This window comes from Ostrinia furnacalis, unplaced genomic scaffold, assembly GCF_004193835.3.
Source record: "Ostrinia furnacalis isolate ACB-3 unplaced genomic scaffold, ASM419383v2 OfSCF5652, whole genome shotgun sequence".
Taxonomy (NCBI): domain Eukaryota; kingdom Metazoa; phylum Arthropoda; class Insecta; order Lepidoptera; family Crambidae; genus Ostrinia; species Ostrinia furnacalis.
In genome coordinates this window covers 114,449-132,806 of record NW_021135891.1, presented here as the reverse complement: position 1 = coordinate 132,806, position 18,358 = coordinate 114,449, and the positions used below count along the sequence as shown (strand labels likewise).

Here is an 18,358-nt window from a genome sequence, read left to right as displayed (position 1 = left end):
GTCTTACATGGGTTTATCTAAATTAGGTAGGCATTCCATGCTCGTGATCATTATTTTCATCTTTATAACAATGCTCAGCATTCGCGGGAATCGTGTTTTATCAACAGTAAAAATGTTGACCGGGCGCACACCTCACCACACCCCGCGCAAGCGTGGTATGTCTAAAAGAGGGATGTGCTTGTAGATATCGACCAATCGTTGAGTTTCCTTGGAAGAAACAGCTCGATGTATCGTTTGTTATTTCATTAATTAATTGATACAGATTTAGCACGTGAGAGGATGATGAATGATTTCGTATAAATAGGATGGATGAGTAAGGCCCGCAATTTATTTCCTACCTTACCTGCTTCTGTTTATCCGCCACGTCACAATGTTTTGTTGAAAGAGCCAAGAGGTATGCCGTAGGTACGAGAAGGGTGAATCTTTTTACGATAAGAAAATGCCAGGTATTCGGCAATATCATCATCAAGCACACACACCACACAAGATCTCTACCTAAACTTACATTATCGAAGACATCATTTGAATCGAGAATTCGATAAGTCTCGTTTGATTCATAGACATCGATGTTTTTGGAGCCTCACTGCTCTCGTAACCCACCCTCTATCGATTTGCACCGTGAAAGCCTAATTTTGCTTGTTTGCTCTTTCCCTTACGTTTCACTGGACATTTCACTTGCTCTCACGACCTCAAATTTCAACCCTATTTATATCAAACCAGAACGTAATTCACAATACGGGCGTTTGCGTTGTTAGGGCCCTAGTAAACTAGAACGAAATCTTCAGGAAAATTGTAGCGTTTACGAAATTGAACCTCAATGTGCATAGCATAGGAGTGAGTTTCAGAATGAAACTAGTGAAAGGTGCTTCTGAAATCGCCCTGAGATAGTTGAAGCAGTGTTCAGCTGAAAATGGGGATCTGTTCCGGATTTTCAGACGTGCCATGCTGAGGATCGTACTCTAACGGTAGGAGATGTGGTAGGATATGGTGGCTGGCGTTAGGATGTGATACTGGCGTGTGTGGAACTGGTAGGACGTGCAGTGTGAAGCAAAAGGCATAGTTCGCGGACTCGATAACCTGGGTAAGTGAAGACGTGTTAAAAAGACACATAATCACGAATATCTAAGTGAAGAAATGTTAGAATAATGTAATATTAGACTTTTTGTGCTAAAAATATGTGGAAGGTGAAGGGATGGAGGGGTAGGATAAGTAGATCATCTACAACCACCTACATTGATGGAAATAGATCAATTAAAAATAGATGACCTTTTTTCGCTTGCTTCTTTTACGAAAAGGTGTTTTTTTTTAACCAAAATGTAGCTACTTAGTTTACTTAACTACTTATGCTTAAAAATTGGTCTGGTGGTGATAGAATTGTAGTTACCGTATTTAGTCGTCCAATGAGTTTAGTAGGCATCGTTAGTTTTCTATCGGTACTGAAACTACCCACCCATCACCGATGCTGAAGGTACCAGAACTACCAGAGCGCCACGAACACATGTTCGTCACGGAAAAGTTGCGAATAGGGCATCATGACACACTGAAACTTGAAAAGACCGTAAATTAAAACGCTCATCGAGCAATAAAACAGCTCATAACGCGTCGTGTTCATTGTAAAACATCCATAATCATGAAAGCGCGTCAGGTGTCACGACGCGCTGCCACAACACGCGTGACAGTAAAACCATGGCTGCCGCAATTTACCGCGAAAAACTTCCCCCTTGTGAATCATACAAGCCTCTTAATACCAAAAAGAAAATAATCCATCATCTTTATTCCAGCCACCATCATGCTGCTCCTGATCCTGGCGCTCGTCAGCATCACGCAGGGGACTCCCCAGAAGCCGAATCTGGACGCCATCTTGAACCGAAGGACTGACGTCTACATCGCCGGCTTCTTTCCTTTTGGGAAGGGCGTGGAAAACTCCAACACTGGTATCTATCTATTGATAATTTTGACACTTGCTACATACCCTAAGTAGTGCTAAGTAGTAGGTTTACTTTTCGTTTCAGCCAAATGACGTCCACTGTTGGACAAAGGTCTCCCCTAAGGACTTCCACGTGGACTGGTCCTATGCTGCCCGTATTCAGGCACCTAGCTCCCGCGACCCTCAACAGATCGTCGGTCCACCTAGTGGGAGGCCTGCCCACACTACGTCTTCCGGCCCGTAGTCGCCAGTCGCCACTCGAGAACTTTTCTGCCCAACGGCTATCAGCTCTATGAGCTATGTTGGTTACTAAATAAGTAGGTAGTAGTCTATAGCCACAACTTCTGTGGACAGTTTGCCGTACCTACTCCTTGATTGGAGCATATTAAAGTATCAGATTTTCAATAGTTATTATTATAAGTGTTTCTCAAGGATAAGTTTTATGTAGAGAACCGTCTAAGTATGGGCACAGATAATATAATACTAGGTATGGGGGTAGGACTTGTCATGTCAAGCAGAATATTTTATGTGTTCAGACAGTAGATCAAAGTTCACGGTACAACCCATTAAATAAAGTTTGGCTTTTGTTTGTTAGAGGTTTGATCAATACTACGAGTATATTATCATGATTCGTGTTGAATATTTCACGAACTACCTACTTATTAGGTACCCAACTAAAGTTGCACATGTGAATGTTGTATGAAGTTTTGCCCAAGCGGGCTAATCTTACTGAATTCGTCTTGACGGTAGACAGATAGGCATTTCCCACGACAGCACTGAACTGTGTGAATGATTTATTACTCTGACGAATATTTTGTGTGCCTTCTGCAGTGTTTCGTCCACAATTTTATCTACATTTTCGTCTTGAGAGTCTTGATTGTATGGCTTGAAAACCTTGAAATATTCAAGAAGTTGAGGAATCTCGCTTATTCGCTTAGAGATGTTCGTACTTCGTGCGACCGTTAGAGTAGGCGCACACCGTTGATTTTTCGTCGGCCGATAGTTTAGTCGGGCAGTTGATCAGTATGGGCATGAATGGGAGTGCGCACACCGCGCCGATTCGATTTGGCCGATTCTTCATACAATTTAAAATCGGGCACAACTATCGGCCAACTAAAAATCAACGGTGTGCACCTATTCTTAACGATCTGCCGAAACTCGCTCGCAGTAGGCATAAAAAATCAAACAAATCAATGATTATGATTCTTACGCCTGATTCCCGCAAGTCCCGGGGTAGTAACCCCGGTATCGTCAATAATCGTCATCGAGTCATATTGTCATCATTCCTTATTGCATTATTTTTATATGATCAAACGAACTTACCAAGTGAAGTTCGATCTCAATTATCCTGTTTTCGCCAAAAAATGGCTACTGGGTAACATCTCGCATTACCTCGGAGCAAAAGAATGGCTACTGGGTAACATCTCGCATTACCTCGGAGCAAAAAATGGCTACTGGTTAACATCGCGCGTTAACTTGGAGCTAAAAATGGGTCAAAGTTACGCGTCGTGTCACAACGCTTATAATAAAAATGTACGAGCACTTGCACAAAATAGTTGTTACAACCAACCTTGTGTTGGGTCTAATTCTCGTCACTACACTGCACAACTTAAAATAATTACGTTTTATGTCGGTAAAAACGTCCTGGTGACGTCACTTAAGCATTTTTCTTATACTGCGTGCGGTCGTTGCGCGTGCGCACAAAGTAATGGGACCGCTCGGACACCGAGCCCACAGCGTGGTAGGGGTGGGGTTGCCCGCTCTTTTGTTTTTTACTACTACTACGCTGAATATTGTGTGCGGATTGGCTTGTCGTACAGGGGTACTACTACACGGTAAAATAAATCTCGGAGGCGAAAGCAGGATAATGTTATGTTTCTTATGAATGTGTGCTCAATTTCCCGTGAACACTGCCGTAGGTCGCGGGGTGATGCCGAGCGTGAAGCTGGCGCTGGACCACGTCAACGAGCACGACTCCGTGCTGAGGAACTACCGCCTGCACATGTGGTGGAACGACACTGAGGTAACGCTCCAGTACCTACTTAATGCTTCAACCACACCAACGCGTGCAGGTTGCCTGCCATCGCGACGCGATCACAACGCGATCTGCACGCGTTGGTGTGGTTAAAGCTTTAGGCTACTTACTCCGCAACGCTGTTTACGTAGTTTCGTGTCTTCTGTTACTGTCGCTCATGCTGGGATCTCGCTTTGCGTGAGAGGGATGGCATTCGAAACTTCGGTTAACGTTTTTCAGAGTGACCCCGCAGGATTCATTGTGAATGATTCAGTAGCCGTACCATAATGGTGCTAATGCAAGATGCGATATTAAGCTTTAAGCTGCTATTCCGACAGTACCTGTAGCGGCAATCGTGCTGCCGCAACCGTTTTTGTGCTACTGCAGCTGCGTTTTGAAAAATGCTCCCGGTGATAGAGCACGATTAGTTTTCAACATTTTCATACATTCCGGGTGGTATTGGCCAGCATACCATTCGAGTGGAGGCGTCGATTCAACTTTTTGTAAAACCTCTTCTTTGTTTTTTCTGTGCAGTGCAACGCCGCAGTGGGGGTGAAATCCTTCTTCGACATGATGCACAGCGGCCCGCACAAGCTGATGCTGTTCGGCGCTGCGTGCACGCATGTCACCGACCCCATCGCGAAGGCTTCCAAGCACTGGCACCTCACACAGGTAAATTGACAAACGATAAACCTAGGTCTAGGATCTTTTTCAGATAGAATATAATTGTGTACATAATGAGGAAAAAGGAACATTTATGCGGAAAACGCAACGTGGGACGTCCATCCATGACCTCATGGTAGCAGGAAGGCGCTGGATGCAGACCGCTACCAACCGGCGATGTGGATCAATTTCATTGGGGGAGGTCTGTGTTCAGCAGTGGACTTCCTGTGACTGAAATGATGATGATAATTGATAACTATTTACGCCTATTGAATTCGGGTTTTTTTTTCAGTTGTCGTATGCAGATACCCATCCAATGTTCACCAAGGAAGCTTTCCCAAACTTCTTTCGGATCGTGCCGTCGGAGAACGCATTCAATCTACCTCGAATCAGGCTGCTGCAGCATTTCAACTGGACCAGGGTGGGCACTATCTACCAGAACGAGCCGAGATACGCACTGGTAGGTATTCCAGCTGAGCAAGTCGCCAGTTTAATATTTTGTCTTAATAACAGTTACAATGATTCAAAATCCAAGGCAGACAGAAAATATATAATTTTTTATTTGTAAATATTTAGTCCATGTAGGTAGATTATTTCTATGCATTTTCTATGTTTAATGTTTTAACTTTATCTATTTTCCAAAGACAGAAAATTAAATGTGAAAGTTATTCAATATAAATCTTAATATGCGTCTTGAATTGTTGACTCTACCCTCAGTCAATAATACTCAGAAGCCTAATGAAGACATTTTCCAACAGGCACACAACCGTCTCCTAGCTGATCTGGACTCAAACGGATTTCTCATAGAAGAAACTCAAAGCTTCGCGACTGAAGTGAGGACTGCCCTCTCCAAACTGAAGGAGAAAGACGTCAGGATCATTCTTGGGAATTTCAACGAGACCTGGGCTGTGAGGATCTTTTGTGAGGCTTACAAGTAAGTAATGGTCATCAGATTCAGTGATTAGTTCCCTTTTAACTTAGTTAGTTACCTAAGTATCTAAGGTGTTCCCCAGTCCAGTGTGTGTTAAATTCCTTCTATTCTCTCTTCTCTATACCTATTCCATTATGTATGATTAATCGATCTTCTTCCAGGTTGGAAATGTACGGACGAGCCTACACATGGCTCCTGCTGGGTACATACAGCAGCAAATGGTGGATGCGGCGAGCGCCGTGCTCTAAGAGAGACTTGTCCACCGCCCTCGACACTACTATCCTGACGGACCTTCTGCCTCTATCGACCACTGGGGAGATGACTGTTTCAGGGATTGTAAGTTAATCACTAGAATATTGGGTCCAGGGCTTCAGTGTTGTTTAATTACCTTAAACAGACCTTCCTTCTATATGACTGACTATACAACACCTTCTTCTTATTACATCCATTCTGGAGTTCATTACCCCTACCATAGAATTTTGAAAAATCTTACTACTGATGTAAAGTGTTAGAGAAGAGGTACAATTCGCTGAAACGTATCGAGATAGGCTTGTAAGACTTAATTTTTGTTGTGTTCTTTTCAGACTGCTAAAGATTATCAAGTGGAATATGACAGAAGACGAGGCCTAGAATACTCTAGGTTCCATGGTTACACCTATGATGGTATGTTGTATTGTTGAACTAAGTTCTTGAAGATGGACGAATATCTAAAAACCTTTATTCTTTCCAGGTATTTGGGCAATGGCATTAGCCATACAAACTGTCGCACAGCGAGTGAAGTTGAAATATAAAGAGAAAACGGTTCAGGACTTTAGATATCGGGATAAAGAATGGGAGCAGCTGTTCCTGGATGCTCTGAGCAACGTCACCTTTGAAGGAGTTACGGTAAGTTTGTCTTAAACGTGCCGAGTACCTAAACAACTTCACGAAGGAAGACTTGATTAATTCTACTGGCAATGCCACACTTGCAGAGTTTTGAGCTGATACTGGGTAGGTTTGTTGCCGTCACAACAACAACAAGAAGAAGAAACCTTAAACTAAAAATTCATCCACTCTCGCACAATTATCTTCTCCAGGGTCCAGTCAGATTCTACGACAACGAACGCAAGGCGTCTATACTGCTGAAACAGTTCCAAGGAGACCAAGTGGGAGAAGTCAAGGTTGGGGAATACTGTGCTGAGAGAGACCACCTCGACCTGACTAGCGGGGAGCCCTTCAAATGGGTGGGCAAGTAAGTAACCATTTTGATTTATCCAGATCGACTCTATGGTGTTAGAAGCTTAAGAAGTAGCAGCAAAAAAGATTCTGATTTTAGTGTATAGTGATTACTTAGTCTGTAATAACGGACTCCACGAAAAACATGTCAACAGAAATAGAAATGAATGGCGGGCCATGATTCGGATAAGCCAACCCCGTGTAACGGGAATACGGGATAATGTGAGGCAGAAGAAAAATAATAATAATAATATAATAATAATAAATAAATATCTTACACTGCGCTTCTAGTCCCAAACTAAGCAAAGATATACTAAAAAGCTATACTTATCGTGTTTCTAATTCTAAAATTTGTTTTTTATATTCAGGAATCCACCCAAAGACCGCACCCTTCGTCTGATCGAGCACACGCAGGTGAACATCACCATCTACTCCGTGCTGGTCTCCTGCTCCATCCTCGGTATCCTTCTGGCGACTGGTTTCCTCGCGATGAACATACATTATAGGAACCAGCGGTATGTCATTAGCATCTTTGATCAGCTAGTAAAGCTTATCTTAAATGCTCAAGATGATAGTCTGGCAAGTGCTCGTAATAGTTTTGTTTCCTCCTAACTCACGGATAATGAAAAGAAAAGCTACAATAAACTTGGAAATACTAACAGTTATTAAATGAATGACCATGCAAAACATTATTATAGTGATTCTCCTGCACCTGAAAGTAAGAGAAAGCTGAAGGAAAAAGCGAGCGATAAACAAAGCGAAATGTAATATAGCAGAAGATTTGTCTTTTTGGTAAAATAAATTGTTCCATAACCAAGCAAGTTAATTCAAATGTTGCAGAAGATTGAAGTCATAATCATATCTGTTTGCATAATCATTAATTGTCATAACTAACTGAACTTCTCTTTCCATTCCAGGTACATTAAAATGTCTTCACCTCACCTGAACAATCTGATCATCGTGGGCTGCATGCTGACGTACCTCAGCGTGGTATTCCTCGGTCTGGATTCCAGCCTCAGCAGCATCGGTACGTACGGCCCACGCCCAGCCGTGGCGTTGACTGTTGTGTTCCTTACCGCATTGTCACTGATATTTCTGTTCTCTCTGTCTGTGGATGGAAGGTAACTCATGATACTCATCGCATTAGATTTTCACTGAACAAATTGTGAAACTGCCTTGTGTTAATCGCAAAGTACCTATGTTCTTCTAAGCTTTCCATTGTGTTGAGGTAAGAAGGAACAGTTGCATAATGGGAAAAACATTGGTGACTTATTGGTTTTATTTATCACTACATTTAGGCAACTGTTACATCTTCACAAAGGTGTCGGTTAAGACAAGGCAAACAAATCATTGATCAACAAAATAAAATTGACAAAACTAAATTGAAATTCTAAAAATGGCGCACTCAAATCGGCATGTCGCTAGCACATCATCGATCACGCCGTTGTTTCATTTGATCTCATCAAATTCATTATCCTTAGGTCTTTCTCAGGAAACGCCACACGGAGGTAATAGAGCTTGTTGACCCCCGGCTTGAGCTTCCCCCCTCGATGTGGTTCCAACCAAATTTTGGGAACTTCAAACCCCCTGTCTTTAGTCTAGTTCCTTATTCTGAGAAAGACCTAGGTCGTTTTCTAGGTCACAGGAGTCGACAGCATGTTTCCAAGTTTTGGTTTCGTTTTTCCTTTGGCTTCTGTCGCGAAGCTTCTGTGGTTCGGTGGTATGTGACGATTTCATGTTCTTATAGCTTGATCATCTTCGAAACGCTTTGTGGGTATGTTATCTTCTGCTTTCTTGATTAATTCTTCGATTTCCTTTGCATCTTATTTTGGTCATCTTCTAAAAGTGATATTTGAATGCTTATTTTAAAAATTAATTTCTATTGTATTGTGTTTTAATGTAAGTGCTGTTTGATTTGCGGAATACATCCCAGTGCATGTTCTAAATTGACTGTAAAACTAAAAATATAAAAGTATCCTTTACATGCACACTGAAACAAAAAAGCGTAACAATACTATCAAAATGTATCATACACAAATTGATTTGACCGTACAATGGTGATCGTTACTTTTATATTGAACCCTGGTGTTCACAGCTGCTTTCCCATACATCTGTACTGCCAGAGCCTGGCTTTTGATGGCTGGTTTCAGCCTGGCTTTTGGAGCCATGTTCTCAAAGACTTGGCGCGTCCACTCCATCTTCACGGACGTGAAATTGAACAAAAAGGTAACTTTAAATACCATCCGTATCTACCAGCATTGACTTCTCCGTATCAGCATTTGTAACGCCATGTTTGTTTACAGGTAATCAAGGATTATCAACTGTTCATGGTGGTGGGTGTTCTGCTGGCCATAGACCTTGCCATCATGACCACGTGGCAGATTTCAGACCCTTTCTACAGGGCAACCAAGCAGATGGAGCCGTATGTGAGTATCCAAGTCCTGTTATGATGCGAGGAATTATATTCTTTGTTTAGGCGATTATGTTGTGTTCAAAAATACCTATGATAAGGTGGTGAAGATCTAATCCCTTGTTCTATTGCAGCCACATCCTTCAAGCGAAGATATCGTCATAGTCCAAGAAAACGAGTACTGCCAGTCAGAAAGGATGACCATTTTCATCGGAATCATCTATGCTTACAAGGGTCTTTTGCTGGTATGTAGAAAGACTTCGTGCACATCGATAAAGATGGACCACTTCAGTGATTTTGAATCGCGATCATACCTACACTAAATGTTCCGTTTTTCAACTGTAGAAGTACTTACTGGAGTTAACGAGACACAAATACAGCAGATAGGATCTTTTGTTCCTTGATTTGATGATTGTTTTCAGGTTTTCGGAGCGTTCCTGGCGTGGGAAACCCGTCACGTCTCCATCCCAGCCCTCAACGACTCGAAGCACATTGGACTGTCAGTCTACAACGTCCTGATCATGTGCATCATGGGAGCGGCTATTGCCTTGGTGAGTTCATGTTTCGGTCTTCTGGTATTGGATGTTTGGTTTGATCTTATTTAGAATTTATATTATACTAGCTTTCCGCCCGCGGCTTCGCCCGCGTGGAATTTTGTCTGTCACAGAAAAACAATATCGCGCGCGTATTTGTTCACCGTTTAGACCTACCCTGGACTACGACAAACATTTTAAAACCAAAATCAGCTCAATCGGCCCAGCCGTTCTCGAGTTTTAGTCAAACTAACGAACATCAATTAATTTTTATTTATATAGATTTGTTATCTTTTCAGGTGTTATCAGATCACAAGGACGCTCTGTTCGTCCTAATTGCCATCTTCATAATATTCTGCACCACGGCTACACTGTGCTTGGTGTTTGTGCCAAAGGTATTGTATAATAACTTATTGTCATCTTGTATATCAATTGGAATAGTTTCTCTGTATAAATACAGTAAGCTATCTCTGTCCTCGTGTCTTATGAATTTATCCTCGTCTATATGAGAAAAATGCCACTCAGAATTGAACAAAACAATATAATTTGCTTCTAAAACAAGGTCATTTCGTCATTCTTCCAGCTCCTAGAACTCCGCCGCAACGGCCAACCAGGAGCAGCGCCCAGCAGGATCAGAGCCACTCTACGACCTGCCTCCACTCACGAGTGCAGGTCTCCAGGTCCTGAGCTCGAGAGGAGGTTGAAGGAACTAAGGCAGTACAACAATCGATATCGGCGCACGCTGCAGGCGAAGGAAAATGAACTACAGGTGAATTGCATGTTTAGTATTCTATTGCAAGAAATCTTGAACCTCTATGTCTACCGTAGAATGATAAAGACGTAATCATGCCCATAATAGACAGCAGATTATACATAATACACCTGTGTTAAAGCCACCTGTTATTACTCGAATTTTGCAGATGCTGCTTAGCAAACTTGGAAGTGATGCAGGCTCAGAATCTTCAACCCGGGACTCTAGATCTCCTGCAACACAGAGGACCAGGCTTCCAGTGCCTAAAGACAACATTAGCCATCCAGGTAACTAAATCAGAATGTTGTTCACTACCACTAATACACACACCACTAACCAGGGGGCGTAGTGTCGTAAAAAAGTGGCATTATGTTGTATGACGGATTTTACAGCGTCAGCGCCCCTAGCGGGAAAGTTTCAAGAACTAAAATCTTCATATATTTTTTCAACGCGCTCGCTAGTGACGACGTTAAACTTTGATGTAAACTCACACTAAGCCCTCAGAAGTAGTTAGAAGGAACTAAGCTATCAATTCAATGTTGCAGAAACCAGTGATATTACGTCAGTCTGCAGTCTCAGTGCCTCAGCTGGAGCAGAAGCGGAATACATCAACCTACAGAATCAACAATCTGCTGAAAAGTAAGTCTACTCATCATCACTTCTAACTTTCGAGTTCTTCATAAAGAAGAACCAAGTTCTTAACAATCTAAGGAAAAGTTTGCAATGCTAGTTAGTAGTGGTGGTAAGAGCTAAAACATAACCATCTTAACTCTCAAGTATCTTCTCATCTTCATAGGCCAAAGCCTTCAGCTCCTCCAGAACCATTGAAGGAACCACCTCCCAAAGAGCCAAAGAAGGAGCAAACCAAGAACGTTTCCTTCAAGAATCACTTGGACTACACCAGCCCACCTGCTTCAAAAGCTGTTCCTGAAAAGGATCAGTTGGCAAAACTGCCTTATGGGTGGACAGCTGAGGTGGTAAGAACTGAGGTACTTAATTAGCTTTTGAAGATTCCTTTCAAACAATTTACATCACATAAGAATGCAATTTTAATGTCCAAAATGCACCACATATTGGGTCGCTCACAACTCACAAATCACACAATGTATTCAAAATTATGCGCACTAATAATACCTTCACCCTTCAGGATAACGTAGAACCCACGTCCAAAATGTCCACCAAGATGTCGGAGCCTATCAAGGCCGAAACTAAAACCATATCCGCCCTGAAACCCAGCGACACCCCCACTGCCAAATCGATGCCTGCCAAAATCCAAGAGCCAATGTACACGAAAGCTGCAACTCCTAAAGTAAACAAGGTAACTGTCCAACATAACTGTTGATTTAAGTATATTTTGTAACAAAGGCCAGACCAGCCACCCAGAGCACATCTTTAAGCCATCTCTAGAGGATAGAGGATGATCCTTTCCTTTTTAATGGATACCCTTCTCGGTTTTGTGGTGGTTATCTGCGTATCGTATGGTGTTATTGTCTTAACTTGTATTATTTACATTTTAAGAGTGGGTTTTTCAATCAGGCGATTATAACGCACTTATGCATGCATGCGGGATAATATTGCAGCAGATAAGAAAGCGATATGACGTTATTCTGTGATTTACCAGACTCCAGAACTCCAAAAGAAGACCGTCAAGACCCAAGATTCCTTAACCAAGACGACTCCATCCAGGGATCATAAGTCTGCACCCCGAGGGCACAGGAGGATGTCCAGCCTCAGTCAGGGGGCTTTGCTGACTGACCTGATGCACGTGTCAGTAGACCAGGACGACCTCGAGCCTCCGCCTGGCTTGGAGAGGAAGGTCATAGGTGAGTTTAGTCATCCCATTCAAGATAAAAAGTTTCATTCATCTCCATCTTGGCAATAAAGGCCATTATGTCAAGTCAGTTTCTTTTCTCTGTGGTGAGACGAGGTTACGAGAAAGAGACTAGTCTCAAACTCAACATTTTATTTGCCATTAAGAGTAGAGTACGGGTACAGATGGAATACAGGAAACCTAAAAATATCTAAGTTTAAGGTTTTATTAATTACTTAGGTCCTTTTCAGGGCGCTTTATACACGTCCCAAATATGGCTTGCCCTACTACATCGGGACAACATAATGGGCTGGTGCTGAGAAGAAGTGGCGGAAGAAACTTAGTCACCATTTGTCAGCCTTATCAAATACGTAATTGGTTTAGGATTTAGGGTATTTTGTGTTAGAAAGACGAGGTTTGTTCACACCTTATTATCTTACAGGTCAAGAGAGAGATCCGCCTCCTCCATTGAAGCCGAAGGTAGAGCCAGAAGACATACTGGACACTGATCACGACTATTCCTCGTCAGAGAGGAGAAAATCATGTAAGTTTGATTTTACAGATTCCACATTACCTAGCCATAGTTTATTTGAGCTGACAAAATTCGCAATAGAAAAGACAACGGTAAGAATAGACTCGATAGGCTAAGAATGTTTATGATGCAAACGAAATCGTTAACAACAAAAACAACTTCGATAGTAGAAACTTTCGATTGCTGCTAAAATCAAGATACAATTTTCATGTAGGGTAGTTAAGAGAATCTTCACTGAAACTCATAACTCTTTCACTTTTCAACCCTCGTCGGTATTTATGCTGAATGACTGGCGTTCCCTTACAAGGCAGTATTGACTGATCGATTTCATTTCAGGCCAAAGAAAAGATTCAGAGCGGAAAAAGAAAGAAAACTTCATTGTGGTGCAAAGTGACCTCTGGGACACGAATACCTTCCAGTATACATGCCAGAAGACTCCACCACGTAAGCATTAAGAATAATATTATAGTGTGGACTTGACTTCGGATATAGGTATCTAGTATCTACCTATGTCCCCAGCCCCCCCTAGACAAGTAGCAAAACGTGACGGTTGTTATTTCGAAAACCCTTCGCTCTAACACGGCGATTTCTAAAATTACCTACAACTGTAACGTTTTGTACTCATAGGTATTTTTGGGAGGCTTGTAATCTAGCTTTAGCATATTAGGGTACTGATCATCATAAACGAAGCATAAACGTTAATTTAATAAAAATAAAAACAATGACAATAAAATGTAGCGTTAGCTAGCTGGCCACTAATGATTTGAATAAAAAAAGTCTTGCCTGCTATAGATAGTCTAGGACTCTAGACATTCTGGCACTGGCTGGTGAAGAAGTGAAGAACGAAGAGATTGAAGAGAAGATCAGAAGAGAAAAAAAATCTGCATTGTGATTTTGAATTAACGTGAAAGAAAGAGATGGGTATAGTGCTATTTGTAGAGCGCTATTTCATTCACACAAATGTTGCCAGAAAATTATTATACTTTCTACCATCCATATCATTAAACGATTAAAAATCTTATTATTGTTATTAATCTGAATACTAACATTACCTAAACAACTTACAGCAGTTACTACGAGTCACCACCATTCTCCGATGCAACGAAGTGTATCAGAAAAAAGTCGACAGCAACCTTCTCCACATCATCACAGGTTTATTTCAATAACTAATTTTCAGTAGTTTCTTTTAAAATAATTTTACACGTACCATTTTTTTGTCTCCAGAGCGTGTTTTTCCTTACATAATCAACAAAATTGCCTACAAAAATTGTTGAATGTTGACATGTTTTTTGTTGATTGTGTAGGGCAAAACACGCGCTGGAGACCCGGCATAAAACATAAATCTGCTTACAAATTGTATTTTATTTTGGGCTTAAAGGAATGGTGTATTTAACATTATTTTTTTGTTTCAGAGAATCTGACACAAGAAGTATGGAAAGAAGAGCTTCTAATGCTTCAATAAATTATGGTATGTATCATGGAATTTCTAGTTAAGTAGAATTTCTATATTAATTTATCATTTGAAAAAATCTGCTATAGCCTAGCTAGATTATATGCAACTAAATTTATCATTATTATTTACTTATGGGTCTTTTTCTGCAATACTGAAATAATTTATCTTTCAGCTGGTACAACACGAGGTGGCACTCCTGAAGGTTATCGAGAAGCAGAAACCCTTAGAATGACAGATCGTTTAGCAAAAGTAAGCGATAAAATATAGTTGGGGTTGGGGCAATTAAGGTATTTTGTAATACTTTATTTTTAAACTGGTCGTTTTATTTTTACAGCGCCGAGGTTCTGAATTCCCACAGCCAGTGAGCACCCCACCACATCAAAGTCAAGCCAAGAGAAGGCAATCTTCAGCTCAAGTATGTGAATTAATAGTCATACGACATTTTTGTTCTAAATGTTAAAATTTCTTTTACTGTAAACTTATTTATATTTTCTTAATTTTAGGTAAGGCCTTACCAAGAAGAACGAATAGAAAAAACAGAAACACCGCGAAGACATGATGATATTCCAAGAAAGCCTCTTCCTGAAGTTCCACAGGAAAATGATTCTTATAAACCAGACCCTGACACTATCAGGGTAACAAAAAGTCAAGATTCTCCTGCAAAGAGGTTAAGGCAAGAAGCTGAGCCCTTGAAAAGGGCTAAAGGGGTTGGTGACTCTCCTAGGTTAACGCAAGCATCACATCAACCCAGGCCGGATCATCATAAGAGTAGTCCAAATGTAGCATCTAGACACAAAACAGGTATGGATATCGTTCATTAATGACTTTTTTAAGTAAGTTTAAGTTTAAATCAGCATTTTGTAACAAATTCTTTGTTCCCAGGTTCTCCAAATAATCGCGAAGAACGCAAGTCCGCCACTTACAGCAGAGGAGACTCTAAGCGCCAAGAGTCTGTGGAGCAGCGTAAGATGTATACCGCGAGTTCAGAGTCTGAACTGTTTGAATGCGCAATTTTACCCATCTTTCACAAACTACTTACTGAAAGGCACAAAAGTCAGCCACACGGTCTCAATCTTACTTATGGTGTCAGTTGTCCGAATATTTCGATAAAGTGCGATATAGTAGAGTATTTGTAAAAGTGTGAATATTTTAGGACAATTACGAACTTTGTTGAGGATTGTTGTTACTAATGTGAAACCTGCGATGTAATGAAATGCAACAGTGAGTAGTGCCTGCATAGTACTTACTTAATGTGCACTCACTAAGTACAAGCTAAAGCCAGGTGGCCTAATCAACATAATTGTTTGATTATTTGTTGTAATTTACCGAGATTAGGTTGTCGTAGCATTTACTTAAACTGTTTTTTTTTTTGCGAGATCTACCACTGCTATGTATCATGCGATAAATTCAAAGTTAGTCCCATTACTGTTAGTATTGATGTGTAAATTCAATAAATTCATTATGAATTAGGTAATATTTAGATGAATTTGTAAAAGAAATGTACGTATATTTAAGTAAATAATTCAACGACAAGTTCGCTCACGGGTCTTTAATAGTAATTGTAAAAAGTAAATTATGTAACTTATTACATACCTCCTACCTTTTTTCATACATCGAATGTGGGTAGTGCACAAAATACTTGTTTTATGTAACTAAACGCACATTAATTTCAGAATGTTAAAAAATTGTACAAACACAACAACAGAAACACTTTTTAACTAAGAAGTGGAACGAAATTAATTATCAACTGTCATTGTGGTATTGCCTATTTATTAAAAAAAAATTGTCTGTCAATTAATCCGTCTAATTTTAATTGAAAAAAAAAAACAACAAAGTTAATCAGTGCAGTGCATGAAACGCTAACTAGAGAGTTATAATAATCACTAAACTACTTAGTCGAAGTTGATCTTACTTTATTTTAAAATACCTAACTGTAATGTTTTTTACATTTTAAAGCACGGTAACTATACTGTCCTTTTATTTACCTACTTATGTGATAATAATCTAGTCATTAGTTTTTAATGTGTTCAATGTATTTTTTAAATCACATCCTTCTATAGAAAAGGACATTATTCAAAACCCTAATGCGATTCAATACCAATAAAATTTGTTAAGGTACCTCTTATGAAAAATGTATTTATTTCATGTCTAATTGCACGTAATTTAAAGACTTATAGAAATTAAGATTATTAAGATTTTAAATTAATATTAATAAATTTATTACAAAAAAAAAATGTTTTATTTTAACACCTACAAGGTAAAGTAAGTGTCAGCGCAACAAACATAAACAACACTGCGTGCGTGGCGCCCTACGCGCTTCAGCAACAGTCCATAAAAAAACGATAAGACAAGAAAAACCGGCCAAGTGCGAGTCGGGCTCGCGCACAAAGGGTTCCGTAGCAGCAAATATAATAAACTTATTATGACAGTTTAATCAACCTATCTCAAAAACTATAAGAGATACTTTGATCAAACCAAAAATCGTTGAAAGAGTTAATTAGCATGCATCACCTCTATTTTTTTTAGAATTTTATACCCCGTAGTTATAAAAATAGAGGGGGGGGGACATACTTTTTACGACTTTGAGAGCTGATATCTCAAAAACCGTTCACTTTAAGAAAAATGTTTTTTAGAAAACTTTATATCATTTTAAAAGACCTTTCCATTGATACCCCACACGGGTATGTACATCGAAAAAAAATTTTCATCCCTCAGTTACATGTATGGGGGGCCCCACCCCCAATTCTTTTTTTTACTATTTAGTGTCATAATTTTGTAGCGGTTCATACAACACATATTCCCATCAAATTTCATCACTGTAGTACTTATAGTTTCCGAGTAAATCGGCTGTGACAGACGGACAGACGGACAGACGGACAGACGGACAGACGGACAGACGGACAGACGGACAGACGGACATGACGAAACTATAAGGGTTCCGTTTTTGCCATTTTGGCTACGGAACCCTAAAAAGACGAAATATATTTGCTTGTGTTTGATGGCTCAACTTCCATAACAGACTGTGGCTCATCAACTCTTGCTGCACAAAGTGGGCAACCTGTGACTATAATAGTAGTAGTAGTAGTTAGTTACTAATAAAACTACTAAGGCTGATGAAATATTGTCACTGGCAACATTTTATCTTTAAAAATGTCAAACAATAGGGATGTTTGTAGTATTGTACTAGGTGAAATAAAAAATAACTGTACAGTACCAGCCTCCTTAGGTAAGTGGTAGAAAGTGACAGTTGAGATTTCGGAAAGGTTTTACAGCGTTTTTTGTATGCATATGGAATTACTTCGCCCTCTCTGTCTGAATCTCGAATTCATTTAGGGATTCGATTTTCAGAGCGATCACTATTTGCCTTGTATCTAAGGAAGAAAGTAAAGGATGCACTATGCCGCCATACATACATGACCACAAGTTATTAAGTTTATATGTAAATATAAGGTCACCTCCAAAAGACAGACGAGATTTAAGGGACAAATAAAACATCTTAAATTAATTCGTTTTAGATAACACAACCATATTTTTAAAATGCTAGTTTTCGAGATAGTTGATGTTATGTCGAGTGAATCCGAAGTACTCAGTGCGGTACGGAGGCATGGCATTGATCGTGCCAGACAGTGCATCCGTGTACAAGGACGTCACGTCCAGCAGCTTATGTAAATAATGTGAAAATGACAGAGAGGGTTTAAAAATAAAAATATCACATTTAGTTTGTTAGGAAAAGTAAAAACAGAAACTAGCCTATATTTTTTAGTTTTAATGCTAGGGTCCAATTTTTTCAATATAATTAGATGCCCTATTAAAATTTCGTCTGTCTTTTGGAGGTGACCTTATATAATAAATAATAAATGTATTTATTTCGGACCAGAATAATCCATATTAATTTGTGTTAGTAACAGTCACAGTGTACATTAAAAATAATAATGTTGATTTAGTATCTTTTGAACTTAGGGTTTGAGTCCATAAATATTGGATTTCAGACGTGCCACTTTTATTTATTATGATTGCATAAACAAAATGTTGAAATCGTGTTTCACACCATGTCTCAACTCAATAACGATAAAAAATATAACTGTGACTAGTTCACAGGTATTTTTATTCATTATCACA

At 39.9% G+C, this 18,358-nt stretch overlaps 1 protein-coding gene across 1 annotated transcript; it reads left to right on the top strand.

Annotated features, from left to right (window-relative positions):
- The first annotated feature begins 856 nt into the window (after positions 1-856).
- On the top strand, positions 857-16,362 carry GABA-B-R2 (gamma-aminobutyric acid type B receptor subunit 2). Its single transcript, XM_028316356.1, has 31 exons — positions 857-1,081; positions 1,782-1,934; positions 3,847-3,950; positions 4,476-4,613; positions 4,897-5,064; positions 5,363-5,538; positions 5,697-5,871; positions 6,120-6,198; positions 6,266-6,420; positions 6,612-6,766; positions 7,119-7,265; positions 7,668-7,777; positions 8,846-8,976; positions 9,054-9,176; positions 9,295-9,405; positions 9,583-9,711; positions 9,993-10,088; positions 10,277-10,462; positions 10,614-10,731; positions 10,990-11,083; positions 11,241-11,421; positions 11,592-11,762; positions 12,066-12,267; positions 12,697-12,798; positions 13,123-13,230; positions 13,854-13,938; positions 14,199-14,254; positions 14,412-14,488; positions 14,574-14,654; positions 14,743-15,040; positions 15,122-16,362. The coding sequence occupies exons 2-31, from the start codon at positions 1,790-1,792 to the stop codon at positions 15,373-15,375; spliced, it is 4,155 nt and encodes a 1,384-aa protein (XP_028172157.1). The 5' UTR covers positions 857-1,081; positions 1,782-1,789; the 3' UTR covers positions 15,376-16,362.
- Positions 16,363-18,358: the final 1,996 nt, after the last annotated feature.

Bases quoted from the DNA above. Each gene is read 5' to 3' on its own strand.
- GABA-B-R2 (XM_028316356.1), top strand. From the start codon at position 1,790: ATGCTGCTCCTGATCCTGGCGCTCGTCAGCATCACGCAGGGGACTCCC. The intron at 13,231-13,853 runs GTAAGCATTAAG...AACAACTTACAG, and splicing joins ATGCCAGAAGACTCCACCAC to CAGTTACTACGAGTCACCAC. The intron at 15,041-15,121 runs GTATGGATATCG...CTTTGTTCCCAG, and splicing joins AGCATCTAGACACAAAACAG to GTTCTCCAAATAATCGCGAA.